This window comes from Aythya ferina (genome assembly GCF_964211825.1).
Source record: "Aythya ferina genome assembly, chromosome: 2".
In the NCBI taxonomy this organism is placed as follows: domain Eukaryota; kingdom Metazoa; phylum Chordata; class Aves; order Anseriformes; family Anatidae; genus Aythya; species Aythya ferina.
The window spans coordinates 104293115-104305818 of NC_140297.1; the positions used below are offsets into that span (position 1 = coordinate 104293115).

The following is a 12704-nucleotide window of genomic DNA, read 5'->3' on the forward strand; positions in this document are numbered from 1 at the left end:
TAAGCCCATTCCCCCTCGTCCTGTCACCAGGCACGCGGGAGAGCAGACCAACCCCCACCTCACTACAGCCTCCTTTAAGGTACGTGTAGAGAGCGATAAGGTCACCCCTGAGCCTCCTTTTCTCCAGGCTGGTGCATAGAAGAGCAATGCAAGACTAAGATGGTGTCTATTTAGTGCTACTTGCCTCAGCTAACAGCTAAACTGACTGATACATGCTCAGATGCTATACTGTGCAGTGCAACTAATGAGAACACTAATTAGAAGCATGTTCTCAGATATTTAACTAATAAAAACTTGATGTCAACAGGAGTCTTTTCATAAATGTCTGGGGAAATAATAGTAAGAACTCAGTGTAAATGCTTTTGTTTTCAAAATCATTCCTCAGTAGGTAGTATACTTATTGAAAAGGTGCATAAAACAAAACCAAACAAAATAAAAACAACAAAAAATGAGCAAAACAAAAACAAAAACAAACAAACAAACAAAAAACTTGTGCACTCATTTTTTATGCCCTGAGTTGAATTAATAAAATATTGATTCATGGACATTTTTCAGTTATTGCCCCAAAGTATAATCTATTTTGGATTAAAACAAAACAAAACAAAAATATAAATACAAGGGAAAAATGTGAAAAGACTGCCTTCTGGAAAAAAAATACAATAAAAAAGAAGCTACTCTGTTTGGCTCAAGACTTTAAATGATTCAGACAGCAGCTTTATTCCCTTGACGGACAATCTATGAAAACACTTTTGAAGCTGATTGCACTTTAATTTATGTCCTTACCAGTGTTTATGTAGGTCATTATCAGCATGATATATTCAAAATGAAAGGTGTTGGTTGTGAATATTTACCCCCCCCCCAAAAAAAAAAAAAAAAAAAAAAAAAAAAAAAGTTATCTACCTTTGTTGTCCTGAAGTGTAAAATTGTGGTTATTTGCTGCCTCTGCTGTTAAACTGAAATAGAACTGATGGCCATTTGGTGGGTCATCTTTATCAATTGCACTGATTTTCTGTATGACCTGTAACGAAATACATTGAGGTTTCATTATATGAAATGTGAAGAAGCACAAATACATGCAGCACATTACATAACTCCTCTGTTACATATCCAAGTACCAATCCTCTCATGAGTCCTGCTTATATTGTTTTTTTGTGTGTTTTTTTTTGTTTTTGTTTTTGTTTTTTAATTTTCTAAACTCCTACGCATGTAGAGATACTATTACATGTATAATGTGACTCTTTTCCTTACTTTCCCTGTATCTTTATTTACCTTTATTTACCAAAATTTACTTAATTTACTTAATTTACTTTATTTACCAAAAGCAATTCTTTGCAGTGCTTATGAGAGAGTTAGGTCCTGTCATGCACTGGTGTTTGAAGTATAAACTGCACAGCAGTGGAAGAATCATATATTCCAGATGCCTATAACATGGCCCTCTTATAGTTAGTCACCTGTTGCTGTGATCAGTGTTGAGCTGTAATCTTTTGCAAAGGATTATGTTTATGAGCACCCAGTTGAAAAGGAAAAAGCCAAGTCCTAAGTATATTAATATATTCCTTTTAAAAAAAAAAAAAAAAAAAAAAGAAAAATATTTTGTAAAATTCAGTCAAAACATGTCTCTAAAGGAAAGATTTCAAAATTGCTTACAATTCATAAAGAAATGAATAGTAGAGGTAACAGTTCTGACTGAATCACAGGCACAAGAAACAAGTATTCCAATAAGAACACTCTTATTCTATTCCTGTGCTTCTCATGAATGCAAGCTAACAATAGTGTTTTCTGTTGAAGAGTTCAGTTCTGCTGTACTTTTGAAATGTATAATAGACAACATCTCCCACAGAAAGGAAAATATTCTGGGAGAAGGCCCGAAAGTGCAGAGCCTCCCAGGGACTATGTGGGATCTATATGTATGAGACATCTACTACTTTTCTGGGAGAGAGAAGAGAGAATTAGAAAACATATATTTCCTTAGGCCTTAAATACCAAATTGGAAAAGCTAAAATATGACAGACATCAAAGATAAACAATACCAGATGCTGTTAGTTAAGTCTAGGACTGTTTGTAAATCATGTTGGGAGTTAAAAACAGTTTGGTAGGAATAGGTTTTGTGAAATTCTGACCTATACTTCCTAAGGGAAATAAAAGTATGTGCTCATTTTAGGAATGGTATAGTTTCAGAATAAACTCCATGTTAAGATTTCCCACTTCCCAGTAAAATTAGGAGGAAGTATATATTCTTAATGTTACTCACATTTTGGTGAGCTTAAAAATGTGTCAGTTATGTTGTAAGGGAACCTACTTGTGTAGGTTTTAAGTTAGTTTGAGAGAATTTGGAGCCTTTTAACCCTACCTCGAACACATTATTTTTATATTTGCATCTTTTTCTTCAAAAGTAGGGTGGATATGTTAGGAGTTGAGTAATATTTGCTTGTGCTGCACATCAAAACATTGTTTTTACTCTCATAAACAGATTATATTTTATCTTAAAGCTGTCAGGCTTCTGAATTGAATGACTACCTATCTGATAAAAGTAAACATTTAAAAAGTATAAAGCCATACCTGTCCAGGTTGAGCATTTTCACAGACAGTTGTCTCATACTCCATGGCAAACTCAGGGGCATTGTCATTGATGTCAAGGATAGTGATGGCTACATATCCTCTCCCAATCTGTGCTGGATTCTCTGAGAAGAAGCCAACAATACAATGAAATAGAGCTCCTTGAGAGTTATGCTTTGGGTCAGTATGTTTTTCATTTGCAATTTTCTTTTGCATATGCTTGTCAAATCAATTACAATCCCTTCTAGAAACACAAAGGAAGCTCTTGGCTTGATCTTTTGGACAAAATGAAAACAATGTTTGTGTTTTCCAACAGCATAAATGTAATTGAGGTTTTACTTTCAGGGATAAGCTGAAAATCTAACTCACTAATAAAAACAGTAATTTACATCATATGGAAAGATAAGAGCACAGTGATGTAGAACCATCACCCAGGGTGCACAGTGAACCAAAACAACCCTACTCAAACTAGGAATAGCCCAGATATCATGGATGAAATAATATGTTGCAACTCTAACTGATCAGGCTATTATGAAGTTAAAAAAAAAAAAAAAAGAGGTGTATTTCCAAGCAAAACTGAAGTGGAATCATATTCTCAAACTGATGTACATTTCTAGCTAAAATACGAGTCTGTGAAAGACCTAATGTCATAATTTAATCTCAAACACTAGATATTTGGTGGACTAAACATAATGGACATCAGTGTCTACTACACTTATTTTGCAAGATAACACTTCTGGTTTGGAGCAAGGAACAGAAACATTGTAGGTGGTGACATGAGTGAGATTGCAGGGCAGACAGAAAAACTGCACAAACATTAAAAGATATATCTATTTCAAACAATGTATTGCAAACAAATTTTATAAAATATTTTATGTTTTATTAAATATTAGCAGTTTTTAAAGAAATACCCTGCTGAAGTGCCTCTACACCAACACACACTGCATGGAAATCAAATAAGAGGAATTGGAAACCATAGCTTAATTAGACAAATATTACCTGATTGCTGTCATGGAAATGTGGTGCAATGGATCACATAATTGGAAAACTGGAATGGAGGGATACAAACTCTTCAGAAGCCATAAACAGGGAAGGAAGGGAGGGGGTGTTCCCCTCTACATTAGGGAAGGGATTGATCATGAAGAGATGCCTCTGAGAAACAGCCACAGACAGGTTGAGAGCTTGCAGGTGAGAGTTAAGGACCATACCAATAAAGGACATCTTGTGGTTGGGGTCTACTACAGACCACCCTATCAAGGGAAGCCTGTGGATGAGGCATTCTTGCTTCAACTATAAAAAGTATCACGCTCGTGTACACTCATCCTGATGGGGGACTTCAACCACCCAAATGTCTACTGAGAAAACTACATGGCAGGCTGTGAGCAATACAAGAGATTCCTAGAGCATGTTGAGGATAACTTTCCGGTATTAAACAAATCAACCAGAGGAGAATCATTGCTGGACTTGGTGTTCAACAACGCAGAGGAGCTGGGTCCTGCACCTGGGACAGGGCAACCCAGTCTGTCATCACTCAGTCTGTACCTCTGTATACATACAGACTGAGTGATAAGATGCTGGAGAGCAACCCCATGGAGAAGGATCTGGGGGTTGTGGTTGACAGCAAGTTGAATATGAGCCAGCAGTGTGCCCTGGCAGCCAGGAGGGCCAACCGTATCCTGGGGTGCATCAAGCACAGCATTGCTAGTTGGTCAAGAGAAGTGATTGTCTCACTCTGCACTGGAGCAGCCTCACCTCGAGTACTGTGTGCAGTTCTGGGCACCACATTACAAAAAGGATGAAAAACTGTTGGAGAGTGTCCAGAGAATGGCTACGAAGATGGTGAAGGGCCTAGAGGGGAAGACGTAAGAGGTGCGGCTGAGGTCACCTGGCCTGCTAAGCCTGGAAAAGAGGAGGCTGTGGGGAGACCTCATTGCGGTCTACAGCTTCCTCATGAGGTGGAGTGGAGGGGCAGGCGCCTATGTATTCTCTTTAGTCACCAGTGATAGGACCCGCAGGAATGGTGTCAAGATGAGGCAGGGGAGGTTTAGGCTAGACATCAGGAAGAGGTTTTTCACTGAGAGGGTTGTCGCATACTGGAACAGGCTCCCCAGTGAAGCGGTCACTGCACCAAGCCTGTTGGAGTTTAAGAAGCGTTTGGACTGTGCACTTAGTCCCATGGTCTGAAATTTTGGGTAGACCTGTGTGGTGCCAGGAGTTGGACTCAATGATCCTTGTGAGTCCCTTCCAACTCGGGATATTCTACGATTCTGTGATTAAAGAGGTCAAGACTGGAGGCAGTCTGGGATGCACTGACAATACCCTAGTTGAGTTTGTGATCTCGAGGAGTACAGGCCTGGCAAGGAGCAAAGTCAGGACCCTGAACTTCTGAATCAGCAAATTTCAAGCTATTTAAAGACCTAATAGCTGTGATCCCCTGGAACACCATCCTTAGGGACAAAGGAGCTAAGCAGAGCTGGCAGCTTTTTAAGGATGTTTTCCTTAAAGTGCAACTCTCCATCCCTCTGCATAAAAGCAGGCAGGGAGGGCAGACAACTGGGATGGTTAAGCGAGGACCTGTTGGTCAAACTGAGGTCTAAGAAGGAAATGCACACGCAGTGGAAGCAGGGACACATGGCATGGAAATAGTATAGGGATGCAGTCTGGATATGCAGAGATGGGACAAGGAAAGCCAAGGCATAGATGGAACTGAGCTTGGCAAGGGGTGCAAAAAATAACAGGAAGAGATTCTAAAGTTACATTGCTCAGAAAAGAAAGGTCAAGGAATTTGTACCCCCTCTGATGAATGAGAAGGGTGAAATGATAATAACAGACATGGAGAAGGCAGAGGTACTCAACAACTTCTTTGCCTCAGTCTTCACTGCCAGTCAGGTTTGCCAAGTATTTTGCTTCCCTGCACCCATAGATGGAGGCTGTGGGAGTAAAGTCACTGTAAGTGAACAGCAAGTTCAAGACCACCTGATGAAACTGAACACCTACAAGTCTATGGGGCCTGATGACATGTATTCCAGGGTCCTGGGGGAACTGGATGATGTAGTTGCCAAGACTCTCTCCATCATATTTGAAAAGTCCTGGCAGTTGGGCAAAGACCCAGTAACTGGGAAAAGAGAAACATCACTCCCATTTTTAAAAGGGTAGAATGGAATACCAGCTTCATCTCTGTGCCAGGCAAGATCATGGAAAATATCCTCCTGGTAGTAATGTCAAAGCACATGCAAGGCATGCAAGACAAACAGGTAATCCAAGACAGCCAGCATGGCTTCACCAAGGATGAATTGTGCCTGACCAATCTGATGGCCTACTATGATGGAGTGACTGCATCAATGAAAGACAAATGAAGAGCTACTGATGTCATCTACCTGGACTTTTGTAAGGCCTTTGACACAATCCCACGTGACATCCTTGCCTCCAAATTGGAAAGATATTGATTTGATGGGTGGAACATTCAGTGGATAAGGAGTTAGTTTGAAGGCTCCTCCCAGAGTGTTGGGAATTGGCACAAAGGGCGTGGACATGAGTCCGTGGAACAATTGCTCGATCTGAGCTTGCTTTAAGCAACCAGGAGTAGGCCTTAGCAAATCCCATGGCCTGCTGTAGCTGAGCAAAACGAGCTACCAGGGCAACTATGAGAAGTTCCCATGACAGTGTTCCCACGTCGCCCAATTGAGGAATTCAGAAAAATATTGCTACCAGCAGCTGGCTTCAAGAACAAGATCTACGTGACTGCTAATCACAAGGGGGTTGTTTTCTTGACTGCTAATCACAAGGGGGTTGTTTTCTTGCAGATGGGGTTGTTTTCTTGTAGTTGTTTGTCTGAGTGCTTTTGACCAATAACCTTGTGTGAAACACTGTCCGCCCCTGTTAAGTTCACTATAAAAGTCAGGCTATTAGGGCAATAAAATGGAGAAGCATGATCTGACTCTACTGGTGTCTGTCGTGCTTTCGGCTGTGCTTCCTGCTATGCGCTCCAACACCAGAGAGTGGTGGTCAATGGCTCTATGTCCAAGTGGAGGCTAGAGATGAGTTGTGTACCACTGGGGTCTATCCTAGAACTGGTACTGTTCAATATCTTTATCAGTGACATAGACAGTGAGATTGAGTGCACCCTCAGCAAGTTTGCAGATGACCCCAAACCGAGTGGTGCAGTTGATACAACAGAAGGAAGGGATGCCATCAAAAGGGACCTGGACGAGCTTGAGGATTAGGCCCACGTGAACCTAATGAGGTTCAGCAAGTCAAAGTGCAAGGTGCTGCTCTGGGTCTGGACAATCCTGGACATACGTATAGAACTCACTTAGAGCAGCCCTGCAGAAAAGGACTTGGGGGTACTGGCAGATGCTCATCATGCTCATCATGGGCCACCAGTGTGTGCTTGCAGCCCAGAAGGCCAACTGCATCCTGGGCTGCATCAACAGAGGAGGAGTAGCCAGCAGGTCGAGGGAGGTGATTGTTTCCCTCTGCTCTGCCCTCATGAAGCCCCACTTGGAGTCTGGAGCCTCCAGCATGAGGAGGATGTTGATCTGTTAGAACAGGTCCAGAGGAGGGCCATGAGGATGATCAGAGGGCTGGAGCACCTCTCCTATGAAGAAAGGGTGAGAGAGCTGGGGCTGTTCTGCCTACAGAAGAGAAGGCTCTGGGGTGACTTCATTGCAGCTTTTCAGTACTTAAAAGAGTCTTACAAAAAAAGATGGAGAGTGACTTTGCTCAATCAGATAATGATAGAACAGGGGGGAATGGTTTTAAATTAAAAGAGTAGAGATTTAGATTAGAGATCTAGACTCAGAGGGTGATGAGGCACTGGAACAAGTTGGCCAGAGAAGTTGTGGATGCCCCATCCCTGAAGGTTTTTAAGACCAGGTTGGATGGGGCCCTGGGCAACCTGATTTAGTGAGTAACATCCTTGCCTATGGTAGTTCACAATGTCTTTTTTTTTTTTTTTAATTCCACATGTGAAATAGTAAAATAGAAAGGAATTTTGATACTAACTTTCTCCTCTATTGATCTAAAAGCACCCTCCCCACCCCCAGAAAAAAAAAAAAAAAAAAAAAAAAAAGAGCCAATAAGTGACACTTTTTGCATCTCTGTTTTAATGTGTTTAAGAAAAAGTAAAAATTCTGTGCAGGAGTATCTGGAAAAGGTGTGAGAAGATGTGAGAGAAAGAACCCCTGCAGACACCAAGGTCAGTGAAGAAGGAGGAGGAGGAGATTCTCCAGGCTCTGGAGCAGATATTCCCCTGCAGACCATGGAGAAGACCATGATGAAGCATGATGTCCCCCTGCAGCCCATGGAGAACTCCACACTGCAGTAGGTGCCCTGGTGGAAGCTGTAACCTGTGGAGAGGAACTAACACAGGAGCAGTTTTTCTGGCAGGAACTGTGGCCCTTGGGGGACCTGTGGTGAAGCAGTCTACTCCTGATGGCCTGCACTCCATGGTATGAGCCCACGTTGGAGCAGTTCTTGAAGAACCACATTTCACAGAATGTATTCAGAGCTAAACAAGTTTAGGTTTAAATTTTCATACAGAATTATTGTACGTACCTGAAGAGTTTGATTCTTTATCATTTTTCAACTTACACCATAAAAAGATATTGTTTACTAAATATCCTTTACCATCTTACTTGAGATTCAGGAAAGTAAAATAACATAGGTATTGACATGTCCTTTACTTCATCCTTTTTAAGAGTGTTGTGATTAATGAACAGAAATCAACCTGGGTGTCATCACTAAGAGGAGTTAACTGCTGTCCTCTACTTCATATCATTTTTGCTCTAATTATACTTAGTCTGAGACTCTTGACATTTTCAGCTTCTTTTGTGCTTGCTTTTCTAAAGTCAAAAAAATACATGAAGTGTGAGGCAAAAGAAAGTGTAAATGCTTAATCTGTTGTATTTCTGTATTTATATCATATACGTGTCTTTTACATTGAGTAAGAAGAATTGTTATCTGCCATGTTTTGAAACATTGTCATATTTTCACTTTGTGTAGCTTATCCCAACTAAACCTGAACTTTTATACATAAACAACTAATAAAATCTTTAAATTGTTACTTACGACTCTCCATAGCCAAGACTGTGATATTATGAACAGCATTCATTTCCCTGTCCAAAGACTTGGCAGTTGTAATGACTCCACTGTTGGCATCAATATTGAAATACCTCTCAAGGTCTGTGTTTCGATCTATTGAGTACCTAGGTGAAGAATGAATGAAAACTTTTGATTTATGTTCAATTAAAGCTTGTAGAAATGTTTCATTGATTTCTCATTAGAGAGAAAGTGTTTCCATTGTTTCCCCATTTGGGACTTGGTTTTGTCCAGTTTCTCTAGGTTATTAGCAGAAGGAAAGCTGTAAGCAAAGGCAAGACCACACAGGCAGTGACCTATGCTGACAGTGTTAGGCTCCATTACCACAGTGACCTGTTAAGCAAGATTATAGGCATTCCCCTCTCTTTTCTATCACCCTCTCCATTGTAAAGCAGCTATTCATTTACTTATGGAATAGCATCCTACTGAGCCCAAGCTAACAAGAAGAAGAGTTGGAAGTTTGCTGCATGGCTGTACCAGTAAGGCATGGATCCCATGGGGGCTGACAGCCTGAGCACAGTTTTCTATCAACGGCAATAGAGCCCCTGAGTCACCCAGAGCTGCCAGGGCAGGGAAAAGAAAAGAAAGATAATGTAGTATGTCAAGGGATTGTGTGTCATCACCTTCAGCTCCCAGTGCTTAACTGTCATTTGACAAACACAGGCTTATGCCCTAGACTCTTTGTCTTAGCATATCTTTTGCCTCCAAACTTGTTTTAGGAAGGGGAACCTAGCTCCTTAGCAAATAGAAAATTGCATAAGTGAAAAGGTCAGACTTCCTGTGGGTATTTTGCTTATATCCCTTTTGAGAGAAAGGGATAGTTAATTAGGCAGTGTTAGATTTAAAACTATAGTATTCTTGATATTTGGCTTAATATTGGGTCAGATTCTTGCAGTGTCATTTAGATCATTTAGATCAAGTACTTCAGAGCACTTCCCTACACTCAAAATGAATTAAAATGTCTGAGACCAAGTTTGATCATTACAATTACTGTCACACTGATGATATATTAGATTATTGATATAGCGTTAATCAAAACCTTTGAACAATGTGGAAGGAAAGAATAATGGAAGATAGTGCAAAGACAGGACTTCCCAGACATAATGATATGACAGCATTATTTGCTTGTTCTGTGTTGTAATATACTAGCTTCTACTCTGCTGTATTGTGATTATATCTAACCCTCCTGGCTGCAAAATGTCTAGAGTAGAGACTTGTTATGCATTAAGAATTGCTTTACTGCATTATCTCACAGTAAGAGAAAGGCATAAGGAGTCATAAAAACAACAGTAATAGCAGTTTTCATGGATTGAAACTCTCTCTCTTTCACTTTTCTTCTTCTTTTCTAATTAAACAGTAGTTTTTGTTTGTTTGTTTGTTGTTTTTTTTTTGTTGTTTGTTTGTTTGTTTGTTTTCCCCCTCCCTTGTTTTGTTTAGTTTTGATAAGCTTCCCCTGGGGAATATGCCTGTTTCCTCTGCTATGTAATCAATCATGTCAGGTTCAGTAGTTTTGATTCAGTCTCTTGCCAGCCTTTACATTTCCTAATTATTAACACTGTTACTACATAACTTGAAAATTCAAAGGACTTTCTTAAAAACCTAGTAAGAAAGAGAGAAAAGGGGAAAGTAAAAGAACAGAGAGGGAGAGAGAAGCGAGAAAGAGGCTAACAATGAAAAAGAATGCACAAAAACAGTAAAAGAAATCAATAAAAAGGAAGAAAGGAAGAAAAAAAGGAAGGAAGGAAGGAAGGAAGGAAGGAAGGAAGGAAGGAAGGAAGGAAGGAAGGAAGGAAGGAAGGAAGGAAGGAAGGAAGGAAGGAAGGAAGGAAGGAAGGACGGAAGGAAGGAAGGGGTGAGAATGCAAGAGAACAAGCTATGTAAATTAGACAACATATTGTAGTGAAAGAAGAAAAAGTAGTTTTTATGCATAGGACCCAAACAGTTATCTTTAACTTTTATTTACAACTACTGTATCCATGTTGAAATTCTGAAAAAAAATTATTTTAAGCACTCCTAATCCTTTAATTCCTTGTGGCCATTAATATTTGAAAATCTTTGAGCTTCAGGAGTTTTAAATCCTTTATTTAAGGTAGTTCAAACACCAATAGTTCTCAGGTCCATATAAAATAACTTCATTTTCTTTTTGTTTCTTTCTTTCTTTATTTTAATTATATTAGTATTTTAATTATTTTAGTATTGTCAAGACATGGTTTTAAGTTTGTCTGATCTTGCAATTGCAACACTTTCAGAATTGTAACAAACCAAAAATTTTAATCTATCAATATAATCCAATGTTTGGAATATGGAGTACTTATTTATAGATTAATAATTTAAAGTTCTTAAGTAGATCATGAAAATTATTATGCTTTAATCTTCCTTAACACGTTCAATTTTTATGCATCTGGTCTGTGATGTACATCGCAGCAGATGCAGGACATCTTTAAATTATATAGTTTGTCAGTACCCCTGACAACATATATAGTAGGTTCACAAGCATAGAGATAAACCTTCACTATTTCTTATTTTCATCTCCCTCAAATTCCAAACAACTTTGAAGCCGAAGAAATCTAGATGTCTGTTAAGCTTGTGATATAGTATTTTTTTGATGCTGAAATTCTAAAAAATAACCAAAACAAGGCCAATAAATTCATCCTTACACAAGAGTCAAAAGCATAGAGAGCATAGACTTAATTTATGGAACTGGATTTAATCCTACTCTAAATGGTTCTGCTAAACCAGATATTATACACCAGATGCTAACATCAGTGCCAGAAAACACTGCCACTGTAAAGAAAGAGCTCAGCAAAAGATAAATTTCACAAGTGAATCCCTGCCAACCAATCCATCTAGGACTTGTTTATACATGATAGGAAGCAGCTATTTTGAATCTGCTGCAAATATATAATGAAAAAGAGGGAGAGAACACTTGTATCACCTCTAGGAGTGAAACATATGCTTTATTTTTACAACTGAAATTGCTGCTTCAGAAATTACAGAGCTACAGTAGACTCATGAGTTCATATTCAATACATGAATGTAAAAAGTATCTCAAAAAAGGTGACATCTAAATGAGTTCTGTATCTGTGAAGTTTTTTTCTATGTATGCTCTAGATGAACAATAACAACAACTGAAACTTAGTACTAACATTTAACTGTATTATTGTCCTACTCCTGAAGATGTTTAAATTCTCAGAATTCCCCTGAAGTCACGGGCTTCAGACCCTTCGCATTTTTTTTTAATTATTTTTTGGCTATTAGAATTACTATTCTGCATAACAAAACTAACAAATAATTCAGTGTTTAAATTAGTGTTTTAATTTAGGTGATGTGTCTTTTTCTCTGAACTTTTTCTCCCTAAAGACAGACAAACATAATATCAATATATATTCTTTTGTTGTTGTTTTCTACAGGTTCCCTACATTCTTGCGCATTATATTATGGAAGATTTTTTTTTTTTCACACAAGACAAAGGAAGAAGCCCTTGAGAATTTTTATGTTTCTCTAGTGTTCATATCTCTTCCCTTTCAAACGGAAGATATTTGGCTGTAGCAGAACTTACAAAAGCCAAAAGAGCCTTTAACCATCCTGGCAAATACAGGAGGTCATGTCCTATCCATTTCTTTCACATAAAGAGTTTGTAGCAATACATTTTTTCTGTGGGACATCAATTCTGGTTTACCATGTAAAAGAGTCCTATTACTTGCTTGCACATACTGCACACACAAAATGGAGAGAGAAAGAGAAAGAGATTTTCATCCTGATTGATTAAACAGAACATAATTTGTTATAGAAATGTTATAAAAAGATATATAGATTTGTTATAGATATGGATTCTTTCTAAATTTACAAATTAATATGTATAATAAGGATTATTTTTGCTTTGTAATTCTGAAATTCTAACTTTCCTTATTTATTTATTTATTTACTTACTTATTTTACAGATGTAAATATATTATTTTTTAAAGGTTCTGCAGTTTATGAGTATAAAATTTAAAATATGTAAAGTCTTAGAATATTTCATTCTCCCTCTGTAAGTGCAAAGAAACAAA

At 38.6% G+C, this 12704-nt stretch overlaps 1 protein-coding gene across 1 annotated transcript in view; it reads right to left on the reverse strand.

Annotated features, from left to right (window-relative positions):
- CDH7 (cadherin 7) overlaps positions 1–12704 on the reverse strand; it is an 87960-nt gene that overhangs the window by 12881 nt on the left and 62375 nt on the right. Inside the window, exons 8-10 of the mRNA XM_084508469.1 lie at positions 8626–8762; positions 2560–2681; positions 901–1018 (exon numbers count right to left, since the gene is read on the reverse strand). Of these exons, the coding sequence (XP_084364595.1) occupies positions 901–1018; positions 2560–2681; positions 8626–8762 (377 nt within the window). The remainder of the gene's footprint in view (positions 1–900; positions 1019–2559; positions 2682–8625; positions 8763–12704) is intronic.